The sequence below is a fragment of the Abramis brama genome (assembly GCF_963993115.1).
Source record: "Abramis brama genome assembly, chromosome: 8".
Taxonomy (NCBI): Eukaryota; Metazoa; Chordata; class Actinopteri; order Cypriniformes; family Leuciscidae; genus Abramis; species Abramis brama.
The window spans coordinates 9,455,974-9,471,556 of NC_139970.1; the positions used below are offsets into that span (position 1 = coordinate 9,455,974).

Sequence of the window (15,583 nt, forward strand, 5' to 3'; positions counted from 1 at the left end):
AAACAGCAATCAACACAAAAGAAACACAGCAACTCACACAAAAGAAAACATAGCAATTAAAGTCCGCGTGAACCGACTGCAAACGACTTTTCTCCAGTGTTGTGACGTATTTCCCAGTGAAAAGGAATATTGAACAGAGGGCAGGGTTTTACTCTAGCGCTCCTCCTCTCCATCTCTGCTCATAGCAGACTAACGGTTTGAGGGGAGTGGTTAAGCGTTTCCCAACCCAAGTCCTCAAACCTACGTCATCAGGGAAGGTCCTCCAATGCAGAGGGGAGGGGCATTTTCAGATTTTGATTAAAGATTACGAAGCCAAACAATTTTTTTGTGTGGATTGACTTGCATGGATGAATTGTTCACCACAAAACGATCAATTTAGGCAAACAAAGTAAATATGGTCAATTTTGATTTCATGTGGACTTTAAGTGATCATGCATATAGGCTACATCTATATAAAATACATTGTGCAACACCTTCACTCCACAACAAGCGCAAGGTGTACGTGTCAGATTCTGCAGTTGAGCGCAGTTGCACTCCACTGACTGCGCTGATCAAAAGCATGATGGGAAACTTCTTACTGACGACAGAGCTTAATGCTCATTGGCTTAAACAACCGTGATGTATTGTTCTCTTTTAAAATATATATATATATATATATATTTAAAACTCTGATATCATGTTTTATGTGTATACGTTATGTGTGAATATTCCCAAACTATCTGACAGTGTGATCTCTATGGGTTATACATTGTAATTTTTATTTAAAAAGAAAACACATATGTCTTTATTAAAGAAAAAATGATTGATAAACATGTATTTGGAATGGAATACTTGGAATATGGAAATACTTTGGGTGCCTTGTTCATTATATTTATTTTCATATAAAAGCAACAGAACTTAAATTACATTCAGTTTTTTTAGCAACAGTGTGCACGGGCGTGAATCCCGCGATATCCATCTTTGATCTCGCAGGTGTCAGATCCACTGCGAGAAGAGAGAACTGTCGGCTTGCCTGCACTTTTTTTCACTCCTCCTCTCACTGCAGCCGCCTACTCTCGCATACATTTCAGGCGAGGCAAGGCGCATCTCAAACAAGCCTATTATCTGGAGCACGGCTTTCAACATTGCGACGGCTTTTGCACATTGTAGGCTTGTGGAATATTATCAGACTTCCACGTTTTACACCAGTACTATTCTGGAGCGATGATACTTTGCCGTCTGTCTTTGAGGAGGAATATCGAAAACAAAACAAGGAAGTCCACAAGAGGCGTGTCCACAAACTACTTTCGATCTGTAGTCTAGAAATTAATGTTACAAATAAATATTCGTAAAAAGCATTGCTATCTTTACCGTGAATACTATGTCGACTTCACTGAAGGTAAGAACAAGACTGGACCGTAACTTATTGATTTATTTTCTGACATGAAGCCTCGCAGTCACGAGATGAGTTTTGCTCACTTACACGATCGATATTGTTATTGTTTTTCTAAATCGCGACTAGACGCGCAGCATAATGTGTTTTTTTTATTATTATTACTATTTTTTTAGACTGAGTATAGGCTAGAGGAGAGCCGGGACGATTGAAACGCGGGACGGATGAACCATTGAGATTTCCCTGAAAACCAACGTCAAATTCGTAAGCACGTACAGCACGCAATGCCTACCTAATAAAAAAGAAAAAAATTATGTCATGCTGTTTTGGAGTTAAAGCCGGAAAGCAGTTTTTGAGTGCGGTAAGTTCTTTCGTGCGGTACAAGTTGTATTATTGTTTCATGTGCCATTGTAATGATAATACAGGTGTATTAGTACTGCAACACAATCTTAAGTATGCAATATCAGAGTTTTTCTACATGGGGAGGCTGCAGACTTATAACCGTTGCGTAGCCTACACACAAAACATCCCCTGAAAGAGGCGTATGACACTTCCGACGCATAAGTTGTGATTTATAAAAACAAACTTGCAGTAGGATTGCAAACTTGCAATCTTCGCATTTGCACGCAAACTCTGGCCCATGCGTATTGGAGACGGAGCGGTTTGGCGACACCGATGGTGAGCTGCCTGGAGTAGCCTATGTCTTTTTGGTCACTTTTAGACATAATCTAAAGAAAATTATACATATACATTATACGCATATAGCTTATCTAACGGCAGATTAAGTAAAACCATAAAACTTCATTATGAGTCCTAATCATAAATACAATGTATGTAAACAATAACAGTTTAAAAAATAAAATAATGATTTAAACTACGTTTTACTTCTGATATAAAAATTTTGATTAAATATGCCATTCTCATTAATGGTGTTAAACATTTAAACTACATGAAATCATTATCGAGAAGTTACAACATTTTTATATTCAATAAATAGAAATATTTGTTGTGGATGCAATGCTTTTGAAAACATTTCCTGTGGCATGCTGTGTTTTAATGTTTTAATTACAGAGATAATTGCTTATCATGATAATAGCAGATTGTCTGAGAAAATAGTTTCGTGGAAATAATGGTCTATCTGTTTCCATTAAAAATATAAATCAATTAAAATACTATTTGGCCAGTGGAAAGGATTGAGAAACTTTCTCTGAAATGTATTTTACACTATTTGATTTATTTATTCAAAAACAAGGCAAGGATAGGCTACTAAATGATTTTTATTAATGAAATGTGACATCCATATCTCATACTTTCCTAATGTCTGGTACCGTTAAACACGGTATCACGTGGATGAATAATCATATGCAAATGATATGCAGATGAGGATATGCATAGTACAACTAGGTGTTGTATGCTCCATATATGGTTATTTCGAGGTGTACTTAAAGATATACTTTCGTTATTAATTTTTCTACATGCCACTTAATTTACTGCATACCAATAGTGTAATCTTTAACCATGGGTCACAAAAGCTCTCTTCAAACATCTCACACTATGTGCATTATGTTTCATTTCCCAGAGGACAACTTAAGACAGCTCTCTACAACACGTCATAGACACTTATGAGACACCATGGACCAAGACTCAGAGCGTAAGTAGTTACCACAGTAAAAGCAGAGATAGTCATATGAAAAAAAGTCTGCATTACACTTATTAAAAGTGAAGTGGCCAAATACTTGCTACACTATAGAATATCCCGTTCTTGAATCTTGTGAAATCACGTTCTTCCTTGTGAGCAGTTATCATGTTATTATCTCTCTACCAGGTGCTCGGTTTGTGGACGCCCACTGGGCGAATCTTGTCCAGAGAGTACAGATGGTGATGCCGATAGTGGATGAGCTGAAGTCCGGTGGCATGCTGGAATATGAGCCGTACTGTAAGATCAGAGCAGCAGATACTAACCAGGAGAAAATGAGAGAGTTTTATAAAGTGTTGCACTCTGGAGGAGACAAGGTTAAATCTGCCTTTTATTCTAGCCTGGAAAAGCATGAGCCATCTCTGTTTAGAGCCTTAGGTAAGAGCACACTAATTTTGGCTATTATACCACATGTGTCTAGACCTACAGTATGTACTGAGATATGTACTGTTAAAATATGTACTTTTACAGGCATTGCACAAATTGCAGAAGCTCTTGTAGAAACCTTAAATATTTTATCTTAATTTTCCATCTTGTTAGCTTATTTCTGTCAGGACCACTATCATCAAATACGATTGACAATTAGCATATGTTGTGGACTGGAGGTATGGTTCTGTTCTGGGCAAGAACTCCCAGTGCAGTGATGCAGCCTAGCATGGCAGGGCTCCCGCAGGGTCTTAAAGTAAAAAATTCTGAACTTTAAATTTAAGGCCTTAAAATGTCTTAAAAACGGACAGATTTTCATCCGAGGTCTTAAATTTAATTTAGTCAGGTCTAAAAAAGGTTTTACCCTCGTTCATTTCTAGAACAATGGCCACAGAAAGTTATTACAAAGTAGAAATTTATTACAAAGTAGCAAAAAAGTAATCGAGTCGTAGCCTACAAAGCGGAGCTCTAGAGCAGGGGTCTCCAACACGTCGCTCGTGAGCTACCAGTAGCTCATGGCCTGATTTGAGGTAGCTCGTCAAGGGGCCGTTCACATATCGCGTCTTTTGCACGCTCAAGTTCGTTATTTCAAATGTAGGCGTGTGACAAGCGCGCTCATAATACAAGCGATGCGGCTGTTTTTTCCAGGTGGAGCAAGATGAAAAAATCTCAACTTTTTTCTACAAGCGCACCGCAGGTCATGTGACAAGAACCAAGAACCAGCTTCACCCTTTCCATAACAACATTAAAAGCTCAGTCAACAGGAAGGATGGGGGTGCACCCAAACACTACGGGTGTTTTTCTCTTCTCTGTAAATAAATCTTGAAGCAGAGCTACAGCAAGCATTTATCGGTGGTGGAAATCCATTAGCTACTGCAACAACCATAGATATCATATACATAATACAGGCTAGATGTCTCTTCCGCGCTGCTGGCCAATGGAGGTCGACGTCCGCACCTGGAGGCCATCTTGTCATACTCAGCTCGCTCACTCGTAACATTGTGTTTTAATGGTGCATGTACTTTTTAAATAACCATAACTTGCTCAATTTTCTACCGATTTTCAAACTGTTTAGTTTGTTATAATCGTCAGAGATGTAGTTATGACACTGCATACTTATGAATAATTATAATATGACTTCCTTATGAAAATAACACTGAACAGAACAGATAGGTGCAATGAATATACACACGCACAAGGTATTTGTTTAATTTTAAATCAATATATAGGCTACTAAAACTCAGTGTACAGAATGGCAACATGAGATATATATACACTTTTATAATATGAATATTACTATTATAATAAAATAATTTGAATTATTACATGTTTATTTTAACTTCTTCAGGGTTGGGCCATTTCTAGGCTTCCCCCCCCCGACATTGCACTGTGCCTTCTTCAGAGATCACTGTTCCCTCCTATTTTGTCCTACCATCAAATGCCTGACCTCTTCAGAAAGCTGAGACCCTGTAGTTTCTTAGGAAACAATCAGAATAATTGTGTGAAGTACGGGCAGAGTTATAGAGTCTAGAATATTGTTTTTTCTTTCTGCCGGATAACAAGCATCTCTGAACTGACCACATTTCAGCCCTCTAGGTCACTTGATATGACTTAGTTTAGAAAAATATAATCATAATACTGTCATATCTTACAGGTGAAAGGTGATCCCACGGGCTCTCGTTTTAAGATTATGGCGATTGGAGCATCCGTAGTCTGCACAAAAGTCTGGCATCTTCTCTTATAAAGCCAGCACATTTCCTGTATCATAATGTAAGATGTTTTTAACAAACCAAACCGATTGGAAATCATGTGCAACTTAAGTTGTATTGAAAAGAAAGAGCAATTCTGCCTCTCTCACTGATGTAAAATTGCTGGGTAGCAGCTAAACTGTAACGTTAGCTGCTACTCTCACTCAAATCTTCTTGTTATTAGCCAGCTAGGCTAATAACTACAACCACACTCACAGCTTTTTGTTATTAGCCAGCTAATAACTACAACCACATCCACAAAGATTGTTATTGTTGTCAGTAAAACCTATACAATTGAACAGCTCGATTGTGGTCTCAGCCTTGATAACTTGTGCAAGTAGCCGTGATACACAACTATGGTGCACGATTAAGTCGGTTTTTGAAAAGAAAAGCTGCAATTTCAACATGTTCAAGCATCCAGAATTATAGCCACATTAATAATGTTTGTAAGAAACCAAACCGTTTGTAAATCTGTCAAGATTTCAGCGAGATAGAGTATTTGTGTTCGTGCAGATCACTCACCTTACATCAGGTACCACAGAGCCGCCAGAAAGCTTGCCTGTGACAAGATGGCCGCCGGTGATGACGTTAGAGACTCTGCCGTAAGACATCTAGTCTTTATTATGTATATCTATGACAACAATTTGTTTGGCCCTGTCCCAAATGGCGCAACAAATGACTTGTGGACTTCCTCAGAGTCCACACTTTGGTGACGTCATGTAGTGCAGACCTATAGGGCTCTTGGCGCGAGTCCACGAGTTTTATAGTTCTGTATTTTAATATTATGCATGCCACGTGGGCATTAGACAAGATACATCATGCTTATTTAAATGATGTATACAGTTGTACATAATAATATATAATGTTCCATTTGAACTAAGATTACAATTTTAACACATAATAAAAATGTGCATGAGTTTCAGATGAATTTACAGGTTTCAATATTCATACTGTTGGAAACTCAGAATCGAAGACCAGGAGACTTTGGGATCACGTTCAAGAAGTTATTCTTTATTGAGGACTTCGCGTTGGCGTGGCTGCAGTTCTTCCAAAGTCTAACTCAAGACAGTTGCCTTGCAAATTTATAGACATTTAGGGGGAAGGATTTACATTGAGGTTGAACAAAGCATGCAAATTAAGTATACAGGTTAAGGAGCCCGCCCGACTCCAGCGTGTTACCAGTCTCAATCCAATCAGCATAACCATTCAAAAGCATATGCGCTAATCCAATCAGCCCAACGATTCAACGTCTGGGCTGTGGCTCTGAGTGAAACTGGGACTCCAAGAGCCATTAAAGACAATAAGGAGAAAACAGGAATTGCACCTTTGCTGAGCAGAATCATTATCTCAACCTTAAACGCTAAATACAATATTCTTTACCATGATGTTATGTATGGAAGCATATTTGAAATAGATTTAAAATTTGTAACCCTTCAATACTACTCTACGTTTACATATGACTCAGTAAAGCCCTGACATTCGGTTCTATTTATTTAATGAATCATAATGTGATCGTATTATTCAATGCACTATTATTATGTTTGAGACATCAACCACTGGTCGATGACCATAATGTTTGTATAAACTGTAGGTAACAACTGGTAAAATGTGCATCTAGGTCATAAAAAACTTAATATTTTCTTCTCAGCCATGTCAACAATTATCCGTGAGCAGAATCTCCTCCCATCCGTTGTCTGATTGGCCTTTCGCAAGGATTCCTGGGTAGTTAAAGTGTGTGGAGCCTGCATCTATGCGCACTTCGCGGAAGAGGGTACAAAGGGGGCGCTGCTGAGCACACTTCAGAGAGTTAAAATGCTGAATGGGACGGCCTATGGACTCGTAGATTCAGCGAACGCGCAATTTAAGTCCACGAGACCGAAAGTCCACATGAAGTGCGCCATTTGGGACAGGGCCTTTGTCGTTGTGGAGAGCGCATGCATGGTTGCATAGCAACGACAGACGCCACGGGAACATTGGACCGAATTTTACTATTTATTAATAATAAAAGATAAGCTAATGTGCATTGTAAATGTCAGTAATTTATCTTTTTTTGACTCAATCTTTTTATAAAGAATTCTTTAAAGGCTGAAATATTTGAGGTTTATCTTTTTATAAAACTTTTTTGTCAACTTTATTTGAACTTGTACATGTTAGTAGATAACATGTTGCAAGACACTCTTAAAATCTGGCCATCATTTTAATTATTATTTTAATGTTTATGGAAACAAAAAGTGCTCATTGATGGTAATTTTATTTGTTATTTGCTGGTTAATGCGTCGTGTAGGTCTTAAATTTCAATCTTTATGGTCTTAAAATGTCATAAAAAGGTCTTAAATTTGATTTACTGAAACCTGCAAGAACCCTGCATGGATAAGAGCAGGGAGAGCAGCAATAACCCCCTTTAGGGTAAACAGAACAGAACCAACATGAATGTGTTGCAGATATCATTAATGTCAATATTCTAATGTACAACATAATTCAAGAATTTAGTCTGATTCAAAGGGGAATCAGAAGGCCAAATCCTGACTGGCGAGAGGAGGAGCTGGGGATGGAGGAGGGCAATTCGATCCCGATAAACGCGATAGCTGCTGATAATACTGGAGGAGCTGATATATGAATACAGTGATAGGCGTCGTATTCCTATAGGTAGACGTGGATCAGCTGAGAGTCTTTGCTTTTTAAACCGGAAGTAGAAAATTGCTCTACAAAATGCAAAAATATCTAATTTCCACTTATGGATAGACTTTGAGTACTTTAAGAGTGTTTTCAATGATGTGCAGTCTCTACATATTTGTTCTCTTCTCAAAAAATGTGAATCACCAATACTGTTAGTTTAGGGCAGTTGTGGCACAAACCTTACATTGGGTGGTGATCTAATACATTTGTTCAGTGATAGACAGATAGACAGCGAAATAGATTGATGTGAAATGTTTGAAAATATATGTGAAATGCCTTAATATATCAATTAATAAATAAATTAATGTATCAAGTGTGTCTAATGTTCTACAGGCTCCACAGGACATCACACACACTCTGAAAAAACACATTCCTCAGGTGACTAATGAATTTTATAATAATATGTTTTAAATATTGCACTCCATCGACCTCGTAATTTAGTTGGTATTTCTCTGCTCTGGAATTTCTTACTGTGTTAGAATCAGGAAATTAAAAAAAACTAACACTTTGAATATTGATCTTTTCTACAGAAATCAGCTCAGTGATTCACAAATATATGGAGCGGATCTACAGCAAGAATCAGTATGTGACTGAGTATAACTCACTGCCTGGTGAACATGTGCTGCTGTCTGAGCGCTACACACAACCTCTGATACTTCAGAAACATAGAGATCGAAAAGAGCGAGAAGAAGAGATCCGCTCCAGTGGAGAGAGCTTCCAGCAGGTCCTCAGCTCCAGGAGCAGTGGAGACTCTGTCCATCTCAACTCTCTGTTCGACCCAGATGTCAAAGGGATCAGTCCTAGATCTGTGATACTGCAGGGAAATTCTGGAAACGGGAAATCTTTCACTGTGCAGAAGATCATGATGGACTGGGCATCTGGTGACCTCTACAAAGGGCGATTTGATATTGTGTTCCACTTAAAGTGTAAAGAAATAAATTGCTTTCGTGACGAGAAGAGTTTGGTGGAGATCTTGAGCTGCAGTTGTAGTTTATCATCACATGAGATCTCACAGATCTCACAGATTTTACAGCAGTCGCCAGAGAAGGTGCTTGTGGTCATTGATGGATTCGATGAGCTGAAACTCACACAGGACATTAATGACACGTCGGCACACACTGATCTGCTTCAGAAAGCCCCACCTGTGGACACTCTTTGTGCCCTGCTGAGGGGTCGAATCCTGCCAGAGTCTCTCCTGCTGGTCTCCTCCAGATCTACAGCTACGGACACACTCAGTAAACTGCTCAAAGCACCTCAGCGTTTCTCTGAGATTGTGGGATTTTCAGAAAAGGGGGTGGAGGAGTACTTCCAGAAGTTCTTTCAAAATGAGGACCATTTCAAGGAGGCTTATACATATGTGAAGGCAAATGAAACCCTCATCACTGCCTGCTCAATCCCTGTCGTCTGCTGGATCATCTGCACAACTATCCAGGAGAGATTCAAATATGGTGCAGGAGCGACAAGCGGACTGGAAACCACCACCTCCATCTACGTGGACTTTGTGTGCACTCTTCTGGAGCATCACTGCCAGGGTTTGAGTCAGTCCGTCCCGACCCTGCTGAGGAGTCTGGGTCAGCTGGCAGAGAGAGGGATGCTGGAACAGCAAGTCCTGCTGGATGAGAAAAGTGTGAATGAAACCATTTCAGACCCTGCTGGAAATCCATTCTTGTGCAAGTTCCTGTTTAAGAGAAGAATCCACCAGGAGACAATGTTCAGTTTCATGCATCTCAGCTTTCAGGAGTTCTTCACTGCTCTGTACTATGTCCTTCTGGATGAAGAAGAGCCCCTGAGGAAACTTACAAGGTCACTTTTAATGGACAGTTTCTCAAAACCACGTTTTGCAGCTGTGGTGCAATTTGCATTTGGTTTGTTGAATAAGGACGTGAGACTCACACTTAAAAAACATGGTCTGTTCATTCATCCAAAAACACAGGCTCATCTGAAAGAATGGATTTTGGAAAAGGTTAAAGATTGTTCCTTGTATTTGGAAACGTTTGTTCGTCACTGTCTCTATGAACTTCATGAAGAAGACTTTGTGAAAGAAGTAATGGAATCCTGGAAAAGGACTGATCTAAATGGTGAATTCCTCAGTAGTACAGACGTCGGTGCCCTGCTGTACTGCTCTCAGTTCTGCAAGAGCTTTGAAGAAATTTCTCGTTTGTATTTGCAATCGGGATATTTGTCTACGATTTTGTCTGTACTTCACAAGTTTAAAAAAGCAAGGTAAATGCGTTGGTCTAAAACAGATATTTGGTGGAAGTAATTAATATCTAATCTCTAATTTGCTGTTGTAAGGTAAACTTAATTAGTCTGTACAGTAATGTTCTGGATTTGATTTTGAAGATTGGCTATAATAGATCCATCAGACTCTGATCTCGGTGAACTGATCAACGCTCTCGTGAGAGGGCGGACCCTGAGCTCACAGAGGTAATGTTTTAAAATATATTTTATACATTTGATGTGTTTTATGCAAACATGCTATCATCCTTTAATGTGCTTTTGTGTAACTTTTAGTTTATGTATATTTTTTCTGTGCTTTGGTTTGCAGTGTTCGTATAGAAACCTGCCAAATGAAGAGTTGTGAATATCCAGTCAACTCACTTGATCTGTCAATCAACGAAGAGCTGTCCAGGTGAAGAACAAGTTATTTTTTTCTTTTCATAAAATATCGTTTTTTTTCTCATAATAACCAGAAATAATTCTATGATTAATATGTTTTGTATAACAAATGATATCATCATCTTGTTCTCTCGTTTATCTGGCATACTTGGTCTCCACAATCTAATAGATTATAATTCTAATAGTAATAATGCAACTAAATTGGTCACCCAAAACATTTGAAAAAAAATAAGGTACACACTTTTATCTTTTTTCACTATTGCTAATGATGCAAATATTGGCTGGTGCCCAAAAAAACACCAATTAATCATAATTTTAAAAATATATCACAAAAAGATATTCTAAGCAAGAAATTATTGACTTGTAGACAAAACAACTTTAATCTTTTTTTTTATTCTTTTTTTTAATAGTATCTTCATAGAGTTCTGGGTTCACTATACGGATTTGGAATCATTCAGTCTCACCTTTCCACACTCATCAATCAACATCGACTGGACCAGACTTTTTGAGATAATTTACCAAAGGGATTCAGAAGCATTACAGTCATTTCTCTATTCCTTCTCTAACCTGAAAAAGATGGTAATGAGTGTGAGGTGTCTAACTGAGAGGTTGTCTGTTTGGACCCTCCAGCTGACCCAGAACTGCCCCAGTCTAACCGAACTCACGTGAGAAACATCTGGAATCTCCTCTGTCCTGTTTCTATGTGAATTTGTCTGTTGATAAGAACTGAGTATTTAATATTCAAAGGGAAATTCTGTCATCATTTACTCGCCCTCATGTTGTTCCAAACCTGTTTTCCTCTCGTAGATATAAACACTAGATGTCGCCTTGTATACGGCAGTTCATTGGAACGAATGTGTCAATAGGGCCGCCATCTTGGAACAGGGGAGCCCCTCCTCTTTAATGCATCAACGTCAATGTAGGCAAAGGTCTAACGGAAATAAAATCACCATAAATCATCATGAATGCGATTTTCTAGTTTTTATGGTTCGTTCCAACGGTCAGACATGTATTTATCATTGAGTCCAGAGGAAATTTAAGGTTTTGATATTAAGATAATTACTTATTTTTCAAAATATAATGCATATTGCTAGTAGGCCTAAGTTTATTAGTCACATTCTTCCACTTGAGTAAACTTAGAATAAACTATTGCTATATAATACATATATAAATGAGCAAAACTTGGCCACTAAATATTTAATATTCAATTATTTTAATGATCACAATAAAATTTTTAATTGTATTAAATTGAACAAGCGCAACATTCAGCATTCAATCAAATATTCTAAAAGATGTTTTATTAAGAATAATGTTATTTCAACATAATATCTCGTTATTTCGACATAATATGTGTGCGTGCAACAAGCAAGAAGAGCATTTGTAAATCCGGTGACGCGTGCATTGATTTTTGTTAATAAATTTCTGACAGTGTCGACTCGGCTGCAGAGATGAAGTTGACGATCGCCATCTCCGTGCATGGTGAACGCGCCTATAGAGAGAAATGCACATAATGGATTACATAATCAGAGAGTAGCCTAGCTTTTTTCTTTCGTTTTAAATTATTTCGTTTAAAGACTATTTAAGCTTTGTGTATTTTATGTATTTCTCATGTCTGTGTGAGGCATAGGCTAAGTTTCGTTAAGTTATAATGAGATGCGCTCCAGTTCACGTGCAATAAGTAAGTGACCGCGCGGACGCCTCCATGATTATATTAACAGGCAATTTGTTGATGAATAAAATTTATTAAAATTAAGATACAATTTATACAAAACGAAATTCACTTTAAAGAAAGACTTTAAACAGTTGACATTTTCACAAATTTCAGTGTCCTTCCACACCTCCATCCCCAGTTTGCAAGGAAAAGAAACAAGCCCTTGAGCCCTGTCCTTGTGCAAAACGCACATATACATACGATTTGCGGAATTCTATGTATAATAATCATGGATGTACTGTTTGAAGATTGACAGGGAGAGGACCAGCATACTATTAGGACTGTACTTACAGCTTATACACTTTTTTTTTTTTTTTTTTTTTCATTAAAAGGTTTGAGTACAATCGGTAAAAAAAATCAAAAGTTAGGAACAACACAGCACATCACAGCCAAAAGTGGGTATTGAGGATCAACTCCTGCATATTGTACATTTTAAACACAAGGGTTATTTCAAATAATAAGGCAAGACCCCTGTTCCAAGATGGCGGCGCTTTTGACGCATGTTTAGAACCCCAAGGCGACATCTAGTGTTTATATCTATGTTTTCCTCTGAGGAACACAACAGAAGTTATTTTAAAGAATGCTTTTTTAAAACACAGTTTTAGAACCCATGGACTTAAATTGTTTGGACAAGTAATGCAATGAACCAAAACTGTTTTATTACCAGCATTATTCAAAATATCTTCTTCTGTGTTCTGCAGAAGAAAGAAAGACACACAGGTTATGAATGACATGGCAGAGTTTAATTTTTTCAGTGAACTAAAACATTAAAAGGCTATGAATTAATGACACTGATCACACAGTAACTCACCTTTGAGGAATTGTCTTAGAAACCTTAGAAACACAAAATGGTTTAGTAAACAAGATCTGTTGTATTTTTTATTATTATAATACTCATTTATTATTATTATTATTTTATTCATTTATTTTATTAATTTTGTTTATTTATTTATTTATTTTGGCAGTTTAGCTCTTGCTATGTCAGATAACCTTACCTTTAAAACCGCTCATCTGTAGTTCATGGCCTTCATCCATTTAAACTGTTATGGAATTGTTTAAATGAATAGTAATAAGCAGATGTGAAGAATGGCATTATCAATCTTAATCATTTTATCTGTATAATGTGTTTCCAAATCTAGTGTAAATGCTGGCGACTTAGAGGAGGATGGAATCAAGATCTTGAAGAGCTCAAAAACAAGACCAAGTTGTATGATGACATTTAACGGGTTTGTATTGGTTTATCATTATATAGATTTTCTATGCAATTTCATGGAGAGTTCAGCTTACAAGCTTTAAAAGGAGACAAAAACACCATAAAAGAACGACTTTTGAGGCATATTCCATGTTTTCTGAAGTCACATAATACCTTTTTGTAAGGAACAAATCAAAAGTTTGAGAACTGTTATTCATAAATTAAGTTTCTTTACATCCACCCTAGATCTCGTAGTTCATTAACAATTCAATAACAACTTAAATGTTGGTCTGTTTCTCACACAAATTATTGTTATAACAATAATTAAAATCAAACATCAGGTTTATTAAAAGACTCTGTACTGATGCTGTGCTTTCTGATTATGAAGGTCCATTTACATTGAACCGTCTCAAAAATGCCAGGCAGGCACAAACAAAAGGCAGCATTCAGAAGGTTGCATCCGGGATGTGAAGATTCTTCTGAATGACCAGGGCTTTTCCATGGAGACTTTGCAAGAGTAAGTTAAGACTGAGATTAATATGACACGAGCCAGTAACACAAAAGTTTTTTTATGATTTATACAATTTCATTTGAACATTGCATAGCCTACTAAATGTTGATCCTATCCTACAGGTCCTTTTTTTCTGAACTAGAGTGGAGAAAACTTTGGGAGTTTTCTAGTACAGAGGAACATTTGGGAGAAACTAGTACAGCTTTACCACTACTGTAGGAGAAAACGTCTCGGGTTATGACTATAACCCTTGTTCCCTGAGAAAGGGAACGAGACACTGCGTCGTTGAAAACGACTCTTTGGGGACGCTCCCTTAGCGTGCGCCTCTGAAGTATGAATGAAACTAATCCAATCCTGATTGGTGTTGCGTCATGACGTAACATGTGACGGCATTACCGGATGCATAAAAGTGACGCTGGCACACACACACATTAGCCTCGCAATGAAGCAAGCCGCTCCCAGGCATTGAGGGGCGTGGCAGGACGACGCAGTGTCTCATTCCCTTCTCAGGGAACAAGGGTTATAGTCATAACCCGAGACGTTCCCTTTCGAGGGAACTCGCACTGCGTCGTTGAAAACGACTCTTTGGGGAACAAATGCCCACTAGGCCACGCACCGAGAAAAGGCCTGCCCTAGAGTGAAACTGAACTCAGGCACCCAGCTAGGACGAGAGCACATGTGCGCCAGGTGTACAAGGGAGGTGCAGACTATAAAACCTGATAAAAGTGTGTGGGGTAGCCCAACCGGCTGCCTCACAGATCTCCTGGAGGGGCACTCCCGAGAGAAGGGCTCTAGAGGACACCATGCCTCTAGTAGAATGAGCCCGTGTTAAGAGAAATATATCTAGCCGTGTTAAATTGCACTTAAGGCACATAGCTGGGTCTCAGATGCAGGATGGCCTTAACTCCGCCGAGGCAAACCCCAAGCAAGCTGGCGTTAATGCCAGGGCTTGGAGATCTCCCAGTCTCTATATAAGAAGTAGCTAAGAGAAAGGCTATCTAGAACGTGAGGTCCTAGGCAAAGCCGACTGAAGGGACTCAAAGGGAGCCAGGGATAGTCCTTCGAGAACCACCGCCAGGTACCAGGAAGGAACCCTGGACCTGACTGTCAGTCTCATCCTCTATGTACCATGGAGAAATAGTATGACCAGTTGGTGCCTCCCCAAAGGCCCAACACTCAGTGGTGCATGGAACGCCGCAATGGCAGCCACGTACACCTTACGTGTGAACGGGGAGAAATTCGTAGAGAAACGATCTTGAAGAAACTCTACACCAAGTGGAAAAACATTCCACTTGAGGCCATATAATCTCTTAGTAGACGGAGCCCTAGAGATAAGTACGGTTTCGACCACCCCAGATGATGGACAGCATCTAGGTACTGAGCCCCCTCAAAGGCCAGACCCACAATTTCCACAGCTCTGGGCGAGGATGGAATATAGTGCCCTCCGCCTGAGACAACAGATCCCTCCTCAGAGGAATCTGCCATGGCGGAGCTATCAGGAGTGAAATTAAGTCCGAAAACCATACTCGGGCCGGCCAAAACGGGGCTACCAGAAGAAGACTGATGCCCTCCTGACGGACCCTCTGCAGGACTCCCGGGAGCAGAGCAATCGGGGGGAAAAGCGTACAGGCG

At 38.9% G+C, this 15,583-nt stretch overlaps 1 protein-coding gene across 2 annotated transcripts; it reads left to right on the forward strand.

Annotated features, from left to right (window-relative positions):
* The first annotated feature begins 1,217 nt into the window (after nt 1-1,217).
* LOC311088955 (NACHT, LRR and PYD domains-containing protein 1 homolog) lies at nt 1,218-14,249 on the forward strand. 2 transcript variants are annotated; one of them, XM_084123351.1, is made up of 12 exons: nt 1,218-1,378; nt 1,549-1,733; nt 2,952-3,023; nt 3,198-3,446; nt 8,252-8,296; nt 8,449-10,141; nt 10,262-10,345; nt 10,467-10,550; nt 10,948-11,202; nt 13,388-13,474; nt 13,829-13,957; nt 14,074-14,249. In XM_084123351.1, the coding sequence occupies exons 3-12, from the start codon at nt 3,005-3,007 to the stop codon at nt 14,168-14,170; spliced, it is 2,742 nt and encodes a 913-aa protein (XP_083979477.1). In that variant the 5' UTR covers nt 1,218-1,378; nt 1,549-1,733; nt 2,952-3,004; the 3' UTR covers nt 14,171-14,249. The 2 variants fall into 2 exon arrangements, with proteins under 2 accessions (XP_083979477.1, XP_083979476.1); XM_084123350.1 differs by lacking the exon at nt 1,549-1,733.
* Nucleotides 14,250-15,583: the final 1,334 nt, after the last annotated feature.